Source organism: Lissotriton helveticus, chromosome 2_1 (assembly GCF_964261635.1).
Source record: "Lissotriton helveticus chromosome 2_1, aLisHel1.1, whole genome shotgun sequence".
NCBI classification, from domain to species: domain Eukaryota; kingdom Metazoa; phylum Chordata; class Amphibia; order Caudata; family Salamandridae; genus Lissotriton; species Lissotriton helveticus.
Genome location: NC_136059.1, coordinates 1,225,120,297 through 1,225,142,231, shown reverse-complemented (window position 1 = coordinate 1,225,142,231; position 21,935 = coordinate 1,225,120,297). Strand labels below are relative to the sequence as shown.

Below are 21,935 nucleotides of genomic sequence, written 5' to 3'. Positions count from 1 at the left end.
CCTCTCTATTTATCTATCTTTTCAACCTCCTCTATCTATTTGTAATAAGGATTTACAAAACCATTACAAAAAAGAATTAGCTAAAGCAAGAGGCTGGTAGCCAACTCCAGATTGATTGGATTTTTTAGGTTGGGTGTTAGTTTGACCATCTGATTTTACTACAATTATGTATGTAACATAAGTGCTTATAGGGGTTGTCAGCCAGACTTCATTCACAAGTCTGTTGTTGTGTCATGAACATATTTCTTCCACCCAGAGTCCACTTTAGCCATTGTCTAAATTCACTGACCTGTGAGTTATAACACACTTTGCTTTCATAAGGGGACACCTGGCCTGGCAGTTTAGGCTGGACTGTTTCGATTGGAACAGGGTCAAAACTGGTAGCTGTGGAGAACAGCCTTCAGGCTTAGTCCAGAAGGAGTGTAAAGCAGCTTGTTTTACGAGAATGCAATCTTATTGTATAGATCAAGTGAAAAAGAACCACAAGATGTATTTATAAAAATATGTATGTGTATTTTTTTATATAACACTCACTAATACGTACAAATATTTCCTACCTTGAGATATACACAATGCACACAATAATTTGCATAGAAATACAGTAAATAGCACGGAATACACAGTGGACCCCGGGGGTGACCAAACCATTTACTAAGAAAGTGGTATAAGAACCTCAACTCGAGTCAAGACAATGTTAGGAGGACGTAGAAGTGCTGGGGACCCACAGAATCACCCAAGGTAAGTGGATAGGGACCCTGCAGGGAGCGTGTGCAGGTTGAGAACACAACTGTATGCTCCGTACAAATCAACGTGTAAGTCGCGGTTGGAATTTTAGAGATTGAGGACCCTTCCCACTGGACCCTGAAAAAACCCTGTGGAAGACAGAAGGTTGGAGAGCCACCCCATCCATGGATATCCTAGTACCCATGTTACCTGCACCAGGGAAGCCGGGTGCATAGGTGTGAAGTGTTGCCGGAAACCGCCATCGAACCCAATGGAGGAGTTCAGGAAAGTGCCACTGCTAATGAAGGAGAAAGTGTCAGTTGGAATACAAAGGTGGATTCTAGTTGAGAGGTACCTGTAAGCAGAGGGGATAGTGGCTATGTCACTCAGGAGTGACCAGGAGATCTGGAAGATGAATGCCCACCAATGTTGTGAGTTGCAGGAGAGATGATAGTGACCTTGATTCTACAGCTGTAAGGACCAGGCAATTTTGAGAAAGGCCAGGAGCCTTGCATGAGGTGTCCCACATCACATGCTGAGAGCTGAGGGGTCGGTGTTCGGCGGGAGCACCAACAAGCCTTGGCAACTGCACCCAAGGAAGGAGTCAAAGAAGGTGTAATGTCGGGACCAGCAAGGTCCAGGGGACTCAGCACAAGCAGGGAAGTCAGGTAAGGCCCAGAACAATCAGGGGAACCCAAAGAAAACCTAGATGACTCTCAATAGGACCCTCAGGCCAGAGGCACTGGAGTCACACAAGCACCTTGAGCAGCTTACCAAAAGAGACAGCCCACGATGCAAGCAATGTGGAGTGGACAATATAGTCAGTGTAGATGACTGAGGTTGGGGCTACTTGGAGCCCGAAGATCTTGGTGGAAGGAAGCCAGTAAGTCTTTGTAACTGAAAGTTGACGCGGGGCACAGGGTTTCGGTTATTGCAGCCCCCACAAGGGATACTGGCCTCAAATGCGGTGAGAGGACAGCATAGGCCTCGAGCTACATGAAGAATTACCACCTGTGTTGTTGAGCCTTCTGGTCCGGAGGAGCCCATGAGCAGCAGACCGGTCAGCTTAGTAGCAGTGCCTGCGAGTGAAGGGAAGTGACTCCTTCACTTCAAGGGAGATTCCTTCAGGTGTCTTTGATGCCCACAGACCTTGTAAAGTTCCTGTATGGTGCACAGGCACCTGCCGATGCAGCAGACTGGAAGGGAGATGAAGTTGAGCCCAAACGAAGCTAAGCAAAGTCCTGAGTGCCCAGATGGTAGAAGAAGAAGTGGTGTCTGATCTGAATCTTGTCCCACAACGAATCTAGTGACCTACAACCATGTGAGCCCTTAAGTATCCTAAGGAAACGAGGGTTTGACAGGGGGGAGTTTACTCCCATGTCCTTTGTCCAGTTTTTTGCCAGAGCGCGAGCCAACGGCTCCCAGAACTGGTTTGAGCTGGACTATGCACGGAGGGCACCAAATGTGCCCCTATGCAGACTTAGTGGAGCTGGCAAGTGCACCCCCGGCCCCAATACACTAAATCCTGTCTAGGAGGTGGTCACACCTCTCTGTGACAGGATGCCTATTGTTCTGCCTTCCCCTGCTTGAGCTTGGCTCAGCAACAGGAGAGCAGAAATGTGTCTCTGGTTGACAGCAACCATTTTGTGCTATCTGGGTCTAGAAGACTGGCACTGGGAGCACTGAGAGCTTAACGGAGGACCATTCCAGTGCTCCCATACAATTTACGATGTGGGGGTATGAGTCCAACATGTTTGATACCAAACATGATAGGATTTGTTTCAGCCAATTTCGAGATGGTCATCGCGTACTTGGGCGGTGACCCTCTATATAGTATATGGCTGTCTCTCATACAACTCGGAGAATGGACCGTAGACTGCAGGATTGTCCTGCTCAAGCAGGGGCACCTTCACTCTTAGAACCAAGCACCCTGCTCTTAGGATTGTAAAGGCCTGCTATAGGGGTGACTTATAGGTTTTAAGTGCAGTGACCTTAGATGTAGTAAACCTATATCTTTAGTAAGTGGTACTAACACCAACTTACACAGGCTGCAATGGCAGGCCTGTAGTTGTATTTTGAATGGTCTCCCATGGGTGGCATAATGCATGCGTCAGCCCATGGGGGACCTCTCGGGTACCTATGCCCGGGGTATCTTAGTACCATATACTATGGACTGATAAGGGTACCCCAGTATCCAATTTGGGATGTACCTAAGTACTGAACATAACAATTTAAGGAAGAAAGTAGAGAGACTGGGGAGATGATTAGCAGGATCCCAGTCAGACTAGTCAATAAATGCTTAGCACCAGGCAAAAAGTGGGGGCAACCATAAAAGCGAACACTACTTTTAAGTAATTACCAGTGACTAAGATGAATTCTAGCATTCGATCCATTACTTTTTTGTATACTTTTGTGAGTCGAACTAAGTGGGATGGGTAAGCTCAGACGTGGGTCCCATGCACACTGTGTCACTAGAACCAAGCTGTACCTGGCTTATGAGGCCATAACTAAGGTGAAAACTGTCTTGGGCTGCTTGTGTTACGGTTCAGAGAGGACCTGGTTTGACTGTTTGGGCTGGAATTTTCCCATTTAAGCAGGATCAGGACTGAATTGCATATAACTGGGTCCCAACTGAGGTTGCATGGCGTGCAAAAGAACAATGGACTGGGTGGGATGCGGCCTCAGTCATTACCAATGGCTAAGATTAATTCAAGCATTTCATCCAGCAAGGGTATTTGCAAACGTGTTTCCTGTGCACACCATGTCACTGGAACCAAGCTATAACTGATGGATGAGGCCTAACTAGGACTAAACCAGTCTTGGGTTGTTTCTGTGGATGCGCAACAGAACAATGGACTGTGACGCCGCCCTAAGTAATTACCCGTGGACAGTAGCGGCTGCTGCCGATCAGGAGTTACGGGGTGGGGGTGAGTTGGGAGGCGGGAAGGAGATTAAAAAAACACTTACCTCGGCCGCCCGGCCCCTGCCTCTTCTCCGTCCTCTTCTTCCTGTCTCCACTAGCTGCAGGAAGCACCCGGGCTCCCCATAGCCAATCACAAGGCTGCAATGCAGCGTTGTGATTGGTCTGAGTGCTGTGGCTTGGCGCTCAGATGGGGCCTGGGAGGCTTTGCATGTTCCTCACCAGGAGCCTGGTGGGGAAGATGCAAAGTGTGCAGGGCTGTTTGGCTGGCCGAGAGGGCCGTCCAAGCAGTCATGCTCACTTAAAGAGTGCAAACCACTCCTCTCCCTGCTCTGACCAGCCCCGCCCAGTGAGCCACTGACTTCAATAGGAAAAATAAAATGATAATAAAGATAAGTTATTATTATATTTGACCTTTTGAGCATTGGGGGGACGCTCCTCCGCCATAGTAGAGGAGCCGCCACTTTCACGTGGATGAAATAACTTCCAGCATTCCATCCATCACTTTTTTGTTACTTTTGTGTCCCTTTCACAAGGAGCACATCCTCAAAGTCAGTTCCTTTAATGCCAGGTTCTAATATGAGAATGTGTGTCTTTTTGGACCGAAAAATATTCTTCCTTTATTCTATGTTTTTAGATTGGGAACGGCCCAGCAGCTTCCCCAACAATAACGTTTTGCAAAAACCATGACAGAACAAACAAGAATTGTCAATGTGAAAAGGCTGGCTGGCAATGAATATGACACTTTACAAGGCACGCGTTACAACGCGTGTCATTACAACGCGTTTTTTACATTCAAAATCCATTACAACGCATATCGTTACAACGCATGTCGTTACAATGCAGGTCGTTACAACGCATAATCCATTACAACGCAACTACTAGTCTAACTCCGCTGGGGGGTTTCTTTGGAGAATGCCTTGTAATGGATTATGCGATGTAATGACATGCTTTGTAATGGATTTTGCGATGTAAAAAATGCGTTGTAATGACACGCGTTGAAACATGTGCGTTGTAAACGATGTTTCCCGCTGCCAAAACCAGACCTCTTGACTTTGCCAACGATTTTTGTTCTCTAAATTGAACGCCCTCTTGAAATCAATAAAGGGCAGTAGCGCTAAATAGCGCAGCGCCCCAGCAGGGCAGAAATGTGCACCTGCAGTTCAACCCACATGTTGTACCTACTTACCTGCTTCACCCTATGATCTTAGCTATTAATAGTGCAGCAGGTGCAGTGTCTCCAGGGCCCAGGGGTGGGAGGGGCCCTCTGTTCTGCAAATATGTGTGTTTTTCATTTGGGTGGAGAGTTAGGCACCATTTTCCTTGCTCGGATTAGGCTTTAGGGTACACTTGCTAAGCCACTGAACCACCCAGAGTTGGCACAAGGGATTGGGTAATGAAGCTATGGTAATGTACAACGCTAAGGCTCCCCCACTGAGCACTTAAAGTTCATCGAAAGAGGCTCTTTGTTTACTGGGAAAGGTTTGCTGAGGAAGACATTTGTACTAACGTAGGGCACAATGGAAACACATGTTGCCTTTGTGAGTGTGCCTCTGCAAACTATTCAACAGTCAATAGCACCTATGTAAACGATCATCTTCCATTCTCAAGTCAACAAACATTTTTTTAAAGTATACATACTTCTTGTTTCAACGTGTGCCATGCGCGCACATCATCACATAAAAATTGACTGTCGCAGAGTTCATGGATGTAGAATTCCTCGACTGGCAGCCCGATGTTAGCCTTCATATTCACCTACATCAAGCAGAAACATATTTTAAAAATGGGTCTCTGGTTATGATGTAACCTGATTATTAAAGTCACTTGCTTATATCTTCAAGGTATGTAGATGTGGTGTCAAGAATAGTAAATCTATACGTTTTATATATACTTACCTCCTTGATACTGAAGATTAAATATTTTGTTTATGACATTTTGGCAAGACAATATTAAAAACTCGATATTGTGATATAAAAACGAATAGGCGTACCTTGTACAATTTCTTCAGCGTTTCTAAAATCTGGTTAACGATCTCATAATCCTGGAGAGTCATATATGTACTGTTTAGTGGGCTCACAATAACCTTTGTAAGCATAAGGACATGTTTACTCAAGGAGGAGGCTGACAAAGAAGACCACAATTTCTCTAGGGAAAGAAATAAAGTAAATTATTTATTTGAATTCACAACAATGGTGCATGAATAATCTTGTTCATCCAGACACACTGTACCTGTAGCTAAAAAGCGATGTTGCATGGCAATTACGGGGGAGGGTCACCAAGTCCGTGGAGCCGGCCACTGAAACCGGTTCCAACTCCAGTCCGCGATATTCTGCCCATCGCCTCCATATTTTATAATGTTTAGGCGGGCATCCCCTGGCCACAAAAATGGGGATTTCCAGCCCCATGCAGAAAGCCAAGCTATTTTTCCACAGACACTGAGGGCGCCCTCGGAGCCTTCCAAGCTTTGGCAATATCTCTCTTAGCCAAGGTGAACCCTAACAGCATCAAATGGCGTTTGTATATGTTACCCCCTACATCCTCCATAACATGCAGCAGGACCAACTTCGGGGAACTACGGAGGTCCCAGCCGAGTACTTCGGATAGGCACGACAAAACTCTTCGCCAAAATCGTGCCAAGGCGGTACAATGCCAGATTGTGTGGAGCAAGGTATCCTCCTCCACCCAGTCCTCCTCCTCCAGTGGGCCTATGTCTCCCTCCCAGGCCTCCAGAAGTCGCTGTAGTGTGGGGGAACTATGCATAACCAGGGACTGATAAATCTTAGAAATCTTGTGGTCGTGGAGGTCTCCCATAAATACCTTTGCCTCTATGGGACTAAACTCCGCCAGGAACCCAACCCCTCGATGTAAGGAGTGATGGCATGCCGGAACTGCAAATACCGGAAACATTGGGTTTTGGGCATGTGGAAGTCCTTCTGTAGTTCCTGAAAGGACTTAAAAACTGTTCCCCGCATGACATCTCCGAGAGTAGAGATGCCAATGCAGTCCCAACTCTGAAAAACGGGCAACATTGCTAGTTGCGGTAGTCGCCCGTTCAACCAGAGGGGAGTCTCCCGGGTCAACCTATTCCACCACCCTGTCCTTTGCAACGCCTGTCGCCATATTGCAAATATCAGTTTCGTAGCCGGTGGTAGGGAGTTGCGCAGTGGCGCGGAGTACAATATAGTGTGTAGAATGTTATCCCCATACAGCGCCTCTCGACCGCATAGGCTGGGTCGCCCCTATCGCCATACCACCACTCATTAAGGACCAGCAGATGGGAGGCCAGATAATAAGATAGGATATCAGAGGTTGCCAATCCCCCGCAATACGTGGACTGGAAGCAAGTCCGAAGAGCTACTCTCACCATTTCACCAGCCCATAGAAACTGACCCAAGGCTGTATTGACACATCTGAACTGTGGGAAATCGGATAGGGATGGTTTTGTAGTTGATACAGGAGGCGGGGAAGGGACATCATTTTAAAAATGGCCGATTGGTCATAAATTGAAAGATGTTTCAAAATGTGGTAACCCTGTGTCCCTCAGAACCTGGGTAGGTATAAATTCAACTTTAAGTGGTTCTGTCGGGTAGAAAGTAGGCTACTTAATAATGTTCATAGTGCCTTTATAGAAATGAAAATGAAAGCAACCTATGGAACATGCCTGTGGAGAAAGATCAACACAATTTGAAGGAAATGAAACTGAAAATAATTGCTTTGTACTGTTTCTTTTTATCAGAATTGACTCATTCATAGATGATTACAGTAAGCAGAAGCTGTCAACATGGAATAATTACACAAATATTGAGTGATTTTGTGACATAAATCCTAAGTGTCATACAAGTGTGCAGTATATACAGGGTGGTAGTAGTTTCTATATACAGAAGGGGGGTAGGCAAGGTAATGCTTTAGGACCAGCAACTCCTTTCTTGCGTAATATGGAGTCTTGGTTAGTCTGGACCTAGATTAAGCGTCTAATTGAAAGAGGCATGTGGGACCACGTTTTAAGATCTTCCCTCACCCGCTCCCATAATGGGGTCATATTCCGTTCCCAAGTGATGATCGGAGAATCGGATAAAAACACTCCCAGGTACTTCCACCCCCCAGTGGCTACTTGAACGGAGGAGGCCCAAGGACCGGGGCCCGCCCCTCCCCTCAGGATCACAGTGGAGATTTACGAGGGATCATGAACAGACCCGATGTCTCCCCAAATATTTGCATAATACGTAGTAGACGCGGTCCCGTCTTATCGATATTTGTAATAAAGTGGATCTATATATACTGGACTAGAAGCAAGTACAGTGTGTATAGAGTCCACCAACCCCAAAGGTATAACATAGGCTAAAGTCAGAGCTGACCTTACTCTCCAAAGTGGTAGATTGGTCGAGCAGTAAGGCAGTACCAGAGGACAGTGTAAAGCATTTGTGGTACACACTCAATCAGCAAAAGGTTTCACACACTCAAGGACTGAACTCCAGGCCAATTTTTTTATATCCACAGATATAGTTGTTTTATTTTTAGAACCAACAGTTATACAAATATACTTTTACTCTCATGTAATTACTTTGCAAAGGAGCAATAAGGTTGGTGTACACAGTGAATACAGTATTGGTAGTAAGCTACACAATCCTAAAACACACTATAGCATTGAGCTCAATAGGTCTTCTACATTTAAGTACAGTTGATTACTATGCAGATTACTTTGGTAGCCCCAGGACTAGATCGTAGATTAAGCCCTGGGGTCTAAGATGAAACTTGATTAGCAACAACATTTTAGTTACTATAGTGAAGTTTCAGGAATATAAAGCTGTTTTAAAAGTTCACACTTACAAACTTTTCAATGAAAATCTGTCAATGTTATTCAATGGGAGAAAATTCAGGTTGCAGGTAAAGTACGATTGCGTTACTTTTGTAATCCAGCACTGGTCTCCTAGGGCCAGCACTGGGGTCTTAACTTAAAACAGGTAGGTAATTGTGTTTCAGTAGTTCGTACGATTTTACAAGAATATTCCAATTTTTCAAAAGTAGGCACTTAAAAGAAATTTCATAGAAAAGCAGACAATGGGTTCCTATGGAGAAAATACAGATTACTAGTAAACCTGGTAAGAATTACTTTTGCCGTTCAGAACTGGGCTGCACAGTACAGTACTGGCTTCTCGCCTGCTTGCAGTGAGTACTTTGGAATTCGTACTTCGGCTGATTTTAAATGAATATTTGTAGTTTTCAATACTTCACATTTGAAACATTTTCGAGTCAAAATGGGTCAATGTTATCCAATGGCAGGTAAGTGAGTTACCGGTTTCCAGGTGAGTACTTGGCTGGTGAAGTTAAGGTTCTGGGCATAGACTCAGGGGTCCCCCAGGGTCAGGTAAGTACAGTTAGTTCAATCCCAACGGCACAGGGGCGGCCGGGTGCAGAGGTTGGTAGGCCCAATGATATCCAAAGAGGGCCAGGGGGCCTTCGGTTGGTGGCTGCTGGCTAGCAGGCCACGCGGCTGTGGGAGCTGGGCTCCTGGTCACTTGTATAGAACAAATGGAGGAGTGTCACCCGAAGTTGAACTGAAGGTTTTACAAGAGGGGGTGGGAAAAGTTGTTCCTTTTGTAAGAAACCCCTCACTCACCACCTAGTGGTGACATGCTTCATCATCGGGGTCCACCCTGGTGGCCTAGCGTCACCAGGGTGTGCTTCAACACCTGTAATACAGTGGAGCAGGTTGTTTGTGTGGGTGCAAAAAAAATAGTGTGTTAAAAATTGTCCTGGTTTAACTTGAAAAAATGATTTTTATTTAAAAGCAACTGGACAATGTTAAAAACAAGCGGCGAGATACTGGTAAGGAGGTTATGACCTAAGTATCTCTATATGTGTAATGGTGAGTTGGTCAACATGTTTCTACCATATGGGTTAGTACCCGGTATTCGTCAGGACCATGCACAAGGAAATGGACGGTATGTGCCCCCTAAAAGGCACACCCTATCCTAAATCCTTTTAGTACCTACTGACAAGGTTGCCAGTGGCAGTGTGCTCATAAAATAATGTTAATGAGCAAAAAATCAAAAGAAGCAAAACCCTGTGGGGAAGAGAAAAGTGAGCAAGCGTCAGGCGCAAACATTCTTACTGGCCTGTTACGTCGTGCAGTCTCTCAGTGCTTTCATACGTCATGCCACAGTGATTATAGGAGGAACTCTAGTGATCAGTGGCGTGGTAATCTCGTGTCCATGCTGGTTTTTTCAGGTGTCCGGACAGCATTATATGTCTATGAGTACGTGCTTATTCACATGAATTATTATTATTTCTATCGCGGTTTCATACTGTACATTAGAAAAGAGTTTTTTCAAAAGCGCGATTCTTTCATGACCCACGCAGTTGTGGTCATTCATAATAAAAGTGCTTAATGTGCCCGTTATATCAAGAAAGGGGACGCACAAAGACTCACAAACATGTAACAGGTCACTCCTGGTCACTTGCTCAGGGCAAGGGGGGAAGTAGGATAGGACAAAGGTGGCACAGCCAGCGGCACTTGGGCGACTGGGTGCAGGGTGCTCTTGAGCCGTCGGGCGCCCAATGTTATCCAATGGGAAAGGTCAAAAGGGAACAAAGGCTGCAGGCTCGGGGACGAAGACTCACCAGGGGCGACCAGCACTTCGAGAGGTAAGTTGGGATCTTGGAGCACAGGTAGGTACCCCAAAAGGAGGCACAGGGGGCTGTAGGGCGCCGGGTGCAGGGGTGTCTTTGGGTGTCGGAAAAGCTTACCCTCGGCTGGTCGCGGTTGGGGTGGTCCCTGGTTCGGAGTCTGCAGGCGTCGGCTGGTTCCTCGAGGGGGGTCTTTGGGCACTGGACGTTGGATCCCAGTCTCCGGGGGGACGTCCTCATGCCTTGGTTCGGTTGGGCCCGGCCCGGGCTCGGCGGGTGCAGAGTGGGCTGGTCCAGAGCTTCCTGGTTGGCACCAGGCAGGTTGTTGCAGCAGAGCCTCTCCTGATGGGAGTCCCAGTCTTCAAGAGGGTCAAGGCAGGCATGTCCTCCGGGTGTCCCAAGGTTGCTGTCCGCAGGAGTCGCCGGGATTTAGGCAGGAGCAGGTTCCAGGATCGACAGGCCGGTAGGGCTGGGGCCAAGTCAGTTGTTGTCGTCCTGTTGTTAGCAGCTGCACGGCAGGTCTTCTTCTTCTTGATCTTCTTTCTTCTATTCGTATCGGGATCTGAGGAAGGTAGGTTCAGGGAGCCCCTAAATACTGAATTTAGGGGCGTTACAGGTAGGGCAAGGACAGGGACTAATGGGTCCCTGTCCTGGGGAGAGTACACCCCCTAATCTGCTCCTCTCCAGTGGGAGGGGGGCAGGAGCCTAGCTGGGATTGAGCAGGGATCGCCATCTACCAGATGGCCGGAGCCCGGGGTCGTGCTTCACCTCATCTCCCCCATCTGAGGGGTGGAGTTGGCACAGGCTGGCACCCTCCCCCCTTCCTGACGTAGTTTTTCCCGCCAGTCTTCCCGCCAGAGTGGGGGTTAGAACTGGTGGGGGTCAGTTGCTGGGTACAGAGGTCTCAGAGGCGGCAGGCCATTGAAGCTTCTCCCTGCCCATCCTGGGGGAGGAGACCTAGCACCTCGCCCAGTATGTGCATTGTTGCAGGCCCAGGAGAACGGGGGGCTCTCCACCCAGGGGTCCAGCAACATGTCTGCTGTGTGGCAGCCTCTGTAGCCACTCAGCCCAGACGTGGATTGTAGGTTAGGGTTTCAGTGGGCATCTCTAAGATGCCCTCTGGTGCATTTTACATTAAATCCCACACTGGCATCAGTGCGGGTTTAATGTGCTGAGAAGTTTGGTACCAAACTTGTCAGTCTTCAGTGTAGCCATTATGGTTCTGTGGAGTTCATAATGACAACCTCCCAGCAACATATACTCTTAATGGCATCACTGAATTTACAGTGCCCAGGAATGGCCCTGAGTACTGTAGGGGCACAGGGCTCATGCACCTGTGCCCACACCTCTGGCATAGGGCTCCCAGCTAGAGGGGTGACTGAAGTAAGCCAGGGCAGTGGGTTCTGTGGGCATGGCACACAGGGATGTGTGCCATATCGACTCTTGGTTTAGTTCTGTACTTAGGCACTCAGCCTGCAAAGGCAGTGTGTGGGTGCCAGGGTACAGGGCCCTTGAGGGAGGCACAATAAGTGCTGCAGCCCTCAGGGGTCTTCTCTGGTCCCCATGCCCTGGGTACCTAGGGTACCATTTACTAGGGGCTGACAGGTGGCCAGAGATGTCAATTGGGTTTTGTTTCAGTACAGTTTTAGGGAAGGAACACAGGCCCTGGGTACCTGGTTGGCAGGAGCCCAGGGCACACTCAGTCAAAGCATATCAGCAATTCAGAAAAAAGTGGGGGCATACCAATGCAAGAAAGATGGCACTTTTTCACAATATTGATAAGAAAAAAGAGTACATCATCTGCATATAAGGCAATGTGATCCGATAGGCCCATCGCCCATTCCAGTGCAGTAACTTGAGCTTAGATACACACCCAGGACCCCAGAGGTTCCATAGCCAACGCAAAAAAAGAAATATGCTACTTACCAGTATGCATCTGTTCTTGGCATGTAGGGCTGCTGACATTCATATCTGTGCATAGATCGCAGCCTAGTGTTGGGTCCAGATGATTGCACATTGTTGTCCTGGAAGAGTCTTCGAAGTATCACAAGATAGGTGGCTCCTCCCTCGGACTACAGTGCGCATGGGCATCCTCTCCATCCTCAGATTGTTTTTCGCCTTTGTGGCAGAGATGGAGTATAGTACAGTAAGAGATGTCCATGCAAAGAGTGAATGCTGCAGCTGCGACAGGCACCGGGGAGGTGGGTGGCCGATATGAATGTCAGCAGCCCTACATGCCAAGAACAGATGCATACTGGTAAGTAGCATATTTCGTTCGAGGCATGTGGGCTGCTGAATTCATATCTGTGCATAGAATGTATAGCAGTATCTCCCTTAGCGGTGGCTACCTGTGTCAGCTACAGCAGTCTGGAAAAGAGTTTTGAGAACAGCTTGTCCTACAGCAGCTTGCTGTTTTGAATGTACATCTACACAATAGTGTTTTGTAAAGGTATGAGTGGTTGACCATGTGGCTGCTCTACAAATTTCGTGTAAAGGAATATTTCCCAGGAAAGCCATGGATGCCTCTAGCTTGCGTGTGGAATGCGCTCTAGGGGGGACTGTTAAGGTGCGTTTTGCTTTCAAATAACATATTTGGATGCACTTAACTATCCATTTGGCTATACCTGATTTTGAAATAGGGTTACCCTTGTGTTGTGGTGAGAAGGCAACAAACAATTGTTTTGTTTTCCGAAATGTTTTAGTTCTGTCTATGTAATATAGCAGAGCTCTTTTGACATCTAGGGTATGCAAGGCTCTCTCAGCTACTGTTTGTGGGTTCTGAAAGAACACTGGCAGTTCTATAGTTTGATTTATATAGAAATGTGATACCACCTTTGGCATGAATTTAGGGTTTGTTCTAAGAACTACTCTATTTGCATGTACTTGAATGAATGGCTCTTGAATAGTTAGGGCAGCTCACTAACTCTTCGAAGCGAAGTAATGGAAATAAGGAAAGCCACTTTCCAAGTAAGAAATTGTAGTTCGCATGTGTGCAGATGGTTCAAAAGGTGGTCCCATTAGTCTGGTTAAGACAACGTTTAGATTCCAGACTGGTGAAGGTGGGTGTCTTGGAGGAATTACGCGTTTAAGTCCTTCCATAAACGCTTTAATTGCTGGCACCCTAAATAGTGAAAGGTGTTGCCTGTTTTGAAGATATGCTGCTAACGCAGCTAGGTGTATTCTGATGGATGAAAAGGCTAAATTGCACCGTTGTAGGTGCAATAGGTAGCAAATGATGTTTTGAGTGGAAGCATCAAGTGGGTTAATGTCATTGTTATTACAGTAAATGACGAAACGTTTCCACTTTGCTGCATAGCATTCTCTGGTAGTGGTTTTCCTTGCCTCTTTGATAATATTCATGCAATCTGGAGGCAAGTTGAGGTATCCAAACTCTAGGATTTCAGGAGCCAGATCACTAGGTTCAGCTGTTGCGGATCTGGGTGTTGGATTTCGCAATGGTTCTGAGTTAGAAGACTGGGTGTGAGTCGCAGTCTTTGATGGGGCACCACTGACAGTTCTAGGAACGTTGTGTACCATGGTTGCCTCGCCCACGTGGGAGCAACTAGAATTAGCGTCAGAGAATGTTGGCGCATTTTGCGTGCCACCAGCGGTATTAATGGAGCTGGGGGAAAAGCGTACGCAAATTTGCCTGACCAGTTCATCCATATCGCATTGCCCTGCGACTGCGGATGTGGGAACCTGGCGGCAAAGTACTGGCATTTTGCGTTTTCGCTTGTGGCAAACAGATCTATTTCCGGGTGTCCCCACTTCCGGAAGAATGGTTGGAGCACTTTGGGGTGAATTTCCCATTGGTGCATCTGTTGGCTGTGCCTGCTTAGCAGGTCGGCAACTTGGTTGTCCTTGCCTGGGAGGTGTTCTGCCATGAGAAAAATGTTCCTCTGAATGGCTCATTTCCACATTGCTTGAGCTAGGTGCGACAGCTGTGGTGAGTATGTTCCTCCCTGTTTTTGAATGTAATACATAGCTGTCATGTTGTCCAGCCGGATTAACACAGCTTTGTTGCGTAAGTGTGTTGCGAAAGCTTTTAGGGCTAGAAAGATGGCCATCAACTCCAGAAGGTTGATATGCATTTTCTTTTGCTGTACAGTCCTGAGTCCCTGTACTGTGTAGTGTAGGACATGGGCTCCCCATCCTACTAGGGATGCGTCGGCTGTTAACACTATTTGTGGGACAGGCTCTTGGAACAGTCGTCCCTTGCAAAGTTTTTGTGGATTCCACCAATGCAGAGAGTTGTATGCCTGACTGGTCACCAACACTAGGTCTTTTAAGTGCCCGTGAGCCTGGTTCCACTGCCATGCTAGGCATTCTTGTAGCGGACGCATATGTAGTCTTGCCTGAGGGACTATGAATATGCACGAGGCCATCATGCCTATTAGCTGCATAAACACTCAGCTGGTAGTGAGTGTTGGGGTCTGAACTTTTGTATCAGCGTTTGTATTCCCTGGACCCGTGCTGTGTTGGGATATGCTTTTGCTGCCAGTGTATCTATTGTTGTTCCCAGGTACTGTTGGACGTGGGAGGGTTGTAGATGTGACTTTGGGTAGTTTAGTGAGAATCCTAAACTGTGCAGTAGGTGTATGGTCTTTGACATGTGGTCAGTACATTGGTGGGCTGTTGGCGCGTGTATTAGCCAGTCGTCCCGATAAGGGTACACATGGATGTGTTGCCTTCAGAGATGTGCTGCCACTGTAGCTAGACATTTGGTGAACACTCTTGGAGCTGTTGTCACCCCAAATGGTAGGACCTTGAACTGGTAGTGTTGTCCTTGAATGGTGAACCTCAAATACTTTCTGTGAGCAGGGTGTATTGGTATATGAAAGTATGCATCTTTGAGGTCTAAGGTTGCTAGGAAGTCTCCCTGGCGAAGCAATGGTAAGACTTGCTGGAGAGTGAGCATGTGAAAATGCTCTGACAAAATGTACAGGTTGAGGGGCCTGAGGTCCAATATTGGTCTGAGAGACCCGTCCTTTTTGGGAATGAGGAAGTATAGTGAGTATACTCCTGTTCCTTGATGTTGCAGTGGGACTGGTTCTATGGCCCCCTTTTGCAGCATACTGATGACTTCTTGCTGAAGTAGCATTATATGTTCCTGTGACATAGGACGGTGCACGGGTGGTATGTTGGGTGGAGTTGAGGTGAGCTCTAGGTAATAGCCATGTTGGATAATTTGCCTGACCCACTTGTCTGTGGTGATATTTAACCAGACTGGCAGAAATTGTTGTATTCTTCCCCCGACTGGTGTTATGTGGTCTGGGGGTGGTGCCAAGAAGTCACTGCTTTGTGTTAGTGGAGGATCTATTTGCATTGCCTCCACGACCTCTTCCCTTGGTATTGTTTCCTCTATAACCACCCCTGCTGGTGTTCTTGTTATATGTGGATTGTGTGTTACTCTTTTAGTTTGAGGATTGCTGCAATGTTCCTCGTGCTCCTCCTCTATAATTGGAGCGACGAAAGGAGCCCCGGTGTTGTTGGGACTGAAGAGCTCCCATAGACTTTGCAGTTTCTGCATCCTTTTTCATTTTGTCCAGAATTGAATCAACTGCTGGACCAAATAAAAAGTCTGGGTTGATTGGCTGATTAAGAATTGTAGATTGGACTTCATTCTTAAAGCCTGATATACGAAGCCATGCATGGCGCCTTAGCAGCACGCTTGTATTGATGGATCTGGTTGCTGTGTCTGCCGCGTCTAGGGCACATTTAATGGAGGCATTGGTGATGAGCTTTCCCTCTTGTATAAGTTCATCTGCCTGCTGTTTGTAGGGATTAGGTAAGTGTTGGAGAATTTCTTCCAAACTGTCGTAGTGCGCCCTATCATATCTGGCCAGAAAGTCCTGTGTATTGGCTATTCTCCAGGAGTTTGCTGCCTGAGCCGCCACTCTCTTGACTCAAAGATTTTATACTTCTTGTCTGAAGGAGCGGCCTCTCCAGTAGTCTGTGAGTTTGCACGCTTACGTGCGTTGTATACCACTAAAGAATCTAGGGGTAGCTGCCCTTTGATGTATGTAGGATCTATAGGTGCAGCCCTGTATTTTTTCTCAATGCTAGGGTTTATGACCCGTGCTCTAGCAGTGTCCTTAAAAATGTCACTTGCATGTTTTAATACCCCTTTTAACATTGGGAGTGTTTTCACGTGTCTCTCAGATGTCGTCAGTGTATCAAAGAGGAAGTCTTCCTCAATAGCATCAGAGTGCATCTCTACATTGTGGTAGGTTGCTGCTCTTTCTAGCAGTGAATTAAATGCTACTGTATCCTCTGTGGGTGATGGCTTAGTAGGGTAAACTGCAGGGTCTGTAATGGGCAGAATCCCTTCAGTGTCTGGTTCCCCTTCTCCACCCCATGGCTGTGTGTTTGGCTCTGGAAGTGGGTTTTGTGGATAACCAAAACCTACATCTGCGTCCTGATCTTCATCAGGGTTGTAGTCAGAGCGTGCAGGTGAGGTTGGGGCATAAGGAGTAGTAGGCATAGCAGGAGTGATAGGTTCAAAGAATATAGGATAGGTAGCACAGTCTCTCTTTTTCTTAAGGGGGATCCTGGAAAGGTCTTCAGTTGGTAGAGGTCTTTTCTTTTTGGTATAAACAGTCACTTTACCAGTTTTTGGGTCAATGTAGAGTTTTGACTGGTCTTCTGTGGAGGGATCTGGGTGAATAAGTTCCTCTTCCACAGTCCTTGGTTTTGGTGCTGTAACCTTTGGTTTTTGTCTCTTCGGCTCGACGCTTTTTGTGGCTTCGACCATTTTAGGTGGTTGGATCGGTTTTGGATGTTTTTCAACAGATTTTGTTGGTTGAACGTCTTTGGCTGGCTTCACAACCTGTTTCGGACCGAGCAGTTTTGTCGGTTCGACAGTGTCTTTATGTTGTTTTGCAGCCTGCTGTTTTGGCTCGACACCCTTTTTCGGTTCGATGGGCTTCGGCTCGACCGATTTCCTTTCGTCCACCTTCGGTTTCACTTTTGGTTCGACTGTTGTTTTGGGCGTAGGCCTTGTTCTGTCGTCGACCGATTTTCCCCCCTTGTCGATATCTGAGGCTGATTTGCTCGATTCGACTTGCTTTTTGGGGGTCGATTCGACGTGCTTTTGTTTTTGTGTCGAATCGACGTGTTTTGGCTTCGAGGTTGACTCGTCAGCCTTCGACTTCAAGCTCGACTCGACTGCTTTGCTCTTCGATGTCGACGGTCTTTGTTTTCGAAGGTTGTAGTGGTACTGTGGCCTTCGGTTCGACGCCTTTCGGCTTAGTTACCATCGGTTCGACGTAATTCGGTCCGAAGACTGTATTGCCGATTAGTTTCGGTTTCGATGGAACCGATGTCGTGTGATGTGTCTCAGAGGGCTCTTTTGATATGTTCTTAGCCAGGCGGTATGGCGGAGCTGTAGAACGAGGATGTTGATCTCGGCTAAGGCCTGCTGGCGATGCCTCGACCTGAGAGTCTGATAGAGGTGTAGTGTCTATATGGGGCCGTGTACTCACGGTTCGCCCCTCGTCGTCATCGGAGTCGTCTTCAACTGCTACGATGTCCTGATCATAGTCCTCGAGATCGACGATTAGTTCTCCCTCTTCGGGGTAATATTTGGAGTCGGGCTCCGAGTATTGCCTTTCGTCTTGATCCGAGTCTTCTGCGCTCGCTAGATCTTCTTCGTCATCGAAGATGTTGTCGGGCTCTGGCGCCGACCGTTGCATTTCTTGCCTCGCCGCCCGTCGATTCCGAATAGTCTTTTTTGATCGTAACTGGGCACAGGCTAGGCAACTATCTTCATTGTGATCTGGAGATAGGCATTTATTGCACACTGGATGCTTGTCTGTGTGCGGGAACTTCGAGTTGCACTGAGGGCAGTACTTGAATGGACTTCGTTCCATCGACGGTCGGTCCACGTGGTGTCGAGAAGGCCTCACGGCCCGATTCGACGACCGGAGTGCAACAAAGTTGTACAAGTGTATCGGCACCGAGCGCTGAACAATACCGACGGATCCGAAGGCCTTTTGGCCTTTTGAAGAGTTTTTCTTGATTCCGAACTTGGAGAGTAGGAAAGTACATCCGAACCCAATGGCGGAGAAAAACAATCTGAGGATGGAGAGGATGCCCATGCGCACTGTAGTCCGAGGGAGGAGCCACCTATCTCGTGATACTTTGAAGACTCTTCCAGGACAACAATGTGCAATCATTCGGACCCAACACTAGGCGGCGATCTATGCACAGATATGAATTCAGCAGCCCACATGCCTCGAACATAAAGGGACAGCGGACAAGCCTGCCTAGTGCCCCCAGCAATAGAGAACATGGGGGAGACGGCGCCCGCCACTCGTATGGACGCCGTCAGGTCAGTATAGAGAAGGGTCAGGTAGGACAGGAATCGTGGTCCAAAGTTTAATCTACTAAGAAGTGTGAATAAATATACCCAGCTTAGGGAATCAAAGACTCTGTCCATATCAGCAAGTAGTAGCGCTGCCCGCTCTCCCAACCCCTGGACAGTTGCCACTGCAACATGTGCGCGCCTTATATTGTGGCCGGGTTGCCCGATGGGGTATAAACCCGGCCTGTTCGGGATGCACCAAAGATGTAATATGGGCACGGAGGCGATTGGCCAACGCCTTGGCCAACACCTTGGCCTCCACATTAGGGAGAGATATAGGATGCATGTTGTTCTGGGGGTCTTCCTCGCTTGTGGAACACTACAATCTCCGTGTGCCCCCAGTCACGAGGCATGCAACCCTGCTCCCTGGCCTCCTCAACCACTCTACGGAAATGAGGTCCCAATTGCAGAAAATGAACTCTGGCAATTTTGAAAATAATTCTATTAGTTCTTCAACAGCAAACCAGAATGCTCAATCAACATGCAAGGGGGCCATTATTGGGGTGTTGGGTGAAGGATCCCCACTATTAATCATGGCCCATACTCAGAATAATGTAGTTCAGGGAGAGCCCCCTGTATCTCTGGCAAGACAAAAGATGTGCTTAGGGATCTTAGCAAGTTTTTCAATGATTTATTCACTTCTTGCCAATCTATATACACAGTATTGATGTTGATGGGTGATTTTAATTTGCATCCTTGCCTGGAATTATATTTGTATGACTTGTCTGATAATGAGAGCAACATTAGTGAGCTAGTACACCTCAAGGATACTGAGCATGGGGATTTTTTAAACAATGTTGTCTTAGATTATAACTTAGTCAACCTGCTCAACAAAAAAGAAGCTAATTCTGTAGATGGAGTACCTACTTTTAAAGGAGCGGGGGCAAGGACTGTTATTGATTTATTTTTGTTTCAGTCGGTCTATTTTCCTTTTTGTAAATTTTTTGTGTGGAATGGAATATTCACAGCACTCATAACCCCCTTTTGGCCACTTTTCAGTGGGACATGAAGACGGTGGACATGTGTTCTTCTAAGGATCCTGCCATTCTCAAAGATCAGGAGTGTAGATTATACCTGAGGTCTTCAATTCTGAGCTGTTGTCTATTTGTCTGAACTCCAGATTTTTTTGGATGAGGATGCCTTGATGATTGTATTTTGATGGATTTTGACTCACTGTGCGGGTACATTAAGTCAGCCCTACTAAGATAGGGGTGGCCACACCTTCACTTCTTGTTAGACTGCCCAGGGCCATGTAAAGAGATGTTGGCTGTTTTGAGAGAGAAGCCAAGAGACAGAAATATGGTGAAAAAGTCCAGGGCATTAAAACATCTGACACAGAGGGCTGGAAATAGAGACTTAATAAAGGAGATGTGGGAGTACTTACAGACAGCTTGCACATTGTCAGATAGTGCTGCCTTCTGGAGGGTGGTGCTTCACCCGTTCTCAGGGAGGTAGGCTGCTCCCCGCCTTTTTATATACAGATGATGCTGTCCTGATTGCACACATGGCAAGGGGTCTTCAGTGCATTCTGGACCTTTTTATTGATTTCATGAAAAGCCGTGACTTGTCAACTAATTCTTTTAAATCCCTTTTCATGGTGGTGGGCGTCAAGAACACTAAAACACAAAAAATTGTGGCTTGTGGTCAGAACATAAGCAGGGTGGGAAATCTTCCGACCTGGGCATTTTACTTGATTCAGGTCCCAGTTGGCATCCTCTGATAAGGAATAATACGATAAGATTTATGAGAGATATATTTAGACTAAAAGACTTTTGACGTTGATTGGGACAAAAGCCAATTAAGAGATTGTTAGAAGTCTTTAAACCTAAGTGCACCCCTATCACCAGCTTTGGATGTGAAGTCTGGGGCTAACTTCTATTGCTCTGATTCAGGTTGTGGAAAATATATTTTTAAGGGACCATCTAAGTGTAGCGCAGGGCATTCCCTCAGAAATTGTTCATGAAGAGCTGGGAATTGGATATATATCTTAGACTTTATGTGATTACCCCCACTTTTACTTTGGTTCACAGGCTGGCTGTAGGAGGAGGTAAAGGTAAATAAGCTAATTATATGTGACTGCTTGGGTCATGATAACATGCTACATATTCCATGACTACATTTTATCATATCCACTTTTAATGATCTGGGGAGACCAGAGCTCTTTTTGATCCCAGTCACACTGCCAAAAGAGATCTTGCTTGGTTGAAGCAGGCCTACTCTCTCAGGGTGGCAGCAGAGTATGAGACCTCTGCTTTAACCAGGCAGTCAATGTGCCAGTATATTATGGTGAAGTCGGTGAGTGCTATTGAACCTTACCTTTATATGGATATGCCTATCCACCATTGCCAGCTGTTGACTTACTTCAGATTAGGTATATTCAGTTGATGTTTCCAAATGGTGCCTGGTTTAAAAAGTCCTATTTACCTGTATGCGTGTGTGATAACGTCTCAGCTTGTGTAACCCTGAACATTGTCTTTATCTGCCCCATACTCAATTCTCTGCGCTACAATTTTATAGGGCTCCTACTGTAGTCTATGAACCTTAGACAGGCGAGACCCACATTTTTATATCTGTAGCTTCTACCATCATCTAAAATATGTTTTTATGTGACACGGTTTTATCAGGAGTTTTGAGTTGAGTAGAGCTGTTAAGTCTGTGGGACTATTTGTTTTTTTTTATTTGTAACGTGTGATCATCTTTCGCACATATACCTGTACTCTTTGAACCTGCTTTTCTAAGCGTATCCTCCAGTTATGCTGCTATCTTCCCTTGGGACATTTTTATTATTTTTACTGATAATTTAATCTTTTGCACTATGTACTATTGCATTTTATGATGTATTCTTCCTGTTGATTAGGAGTGGTTTATGGTCTGCACACCTTTATGATTTTTATTCAAAAATTGAATAAAGGTTATATGATGATGATGATGATAAGGAAACTGTGGGCTTTGGGTAAAATAATAGCAAAGAGCACATTAACATTGAAACTGACAGACTACATTCATTTCAGAAAACTAATTGTGAATTCCTCTGACTCTCCTCAAATTTCTGTAGTCCATTTTTTGAAGCAGTTTCCAAATAAATGGAAACTGGCATGGTAAGTTGGAATTTCAGCTTCAGATTTGTTGATAAGTCATTATGCAGTCAACATTCAGCTTTTTTTTTTAAACAGTTTAAGTTTTCTAAAGATATGCAACAACATGCTATGTTTTATTTGTATGTTCTTTGCTTTAAAATACGGGGCTCTTTGCATGCTCTGATTGAAAATCATTCATCCTGATTCACGAAAAAGAACAAAA

General features: G+C 46.3%; 1 protein-coding gene across 3 annotated transcripts in view; it reads right to left on the bottom strand.

Annotated features, from left to right (window-relative positions):
- Window positions 1-21,935, bottom strand: part of LOC144818569 (E3 ISG15--protein ligase HERC5-like) — a 511,308-nt gene that overhangs the window by 270,567 nt on the left and 218,806 nt on the right. For all 3 annotated transcript variants that reach the window (XM_078676100.1, XM_078676101.1, XM_078676102.1), the window contains 2 exons: window positions 5,634-5,788; window positions 5,285-5,398 (listed from right to left, as the gene is read on the bottom strand). In XM_078676100.1, the coding sequence (XP_078532226.1) occupies window positions 5,285-5,398; window positions 5,634-5,788 (269 nt within the window). The remainder of the gene's footprint in view (window positions 1-5,284; window positions 5,399-5,633; window positions 5,789-21,935) is intronic.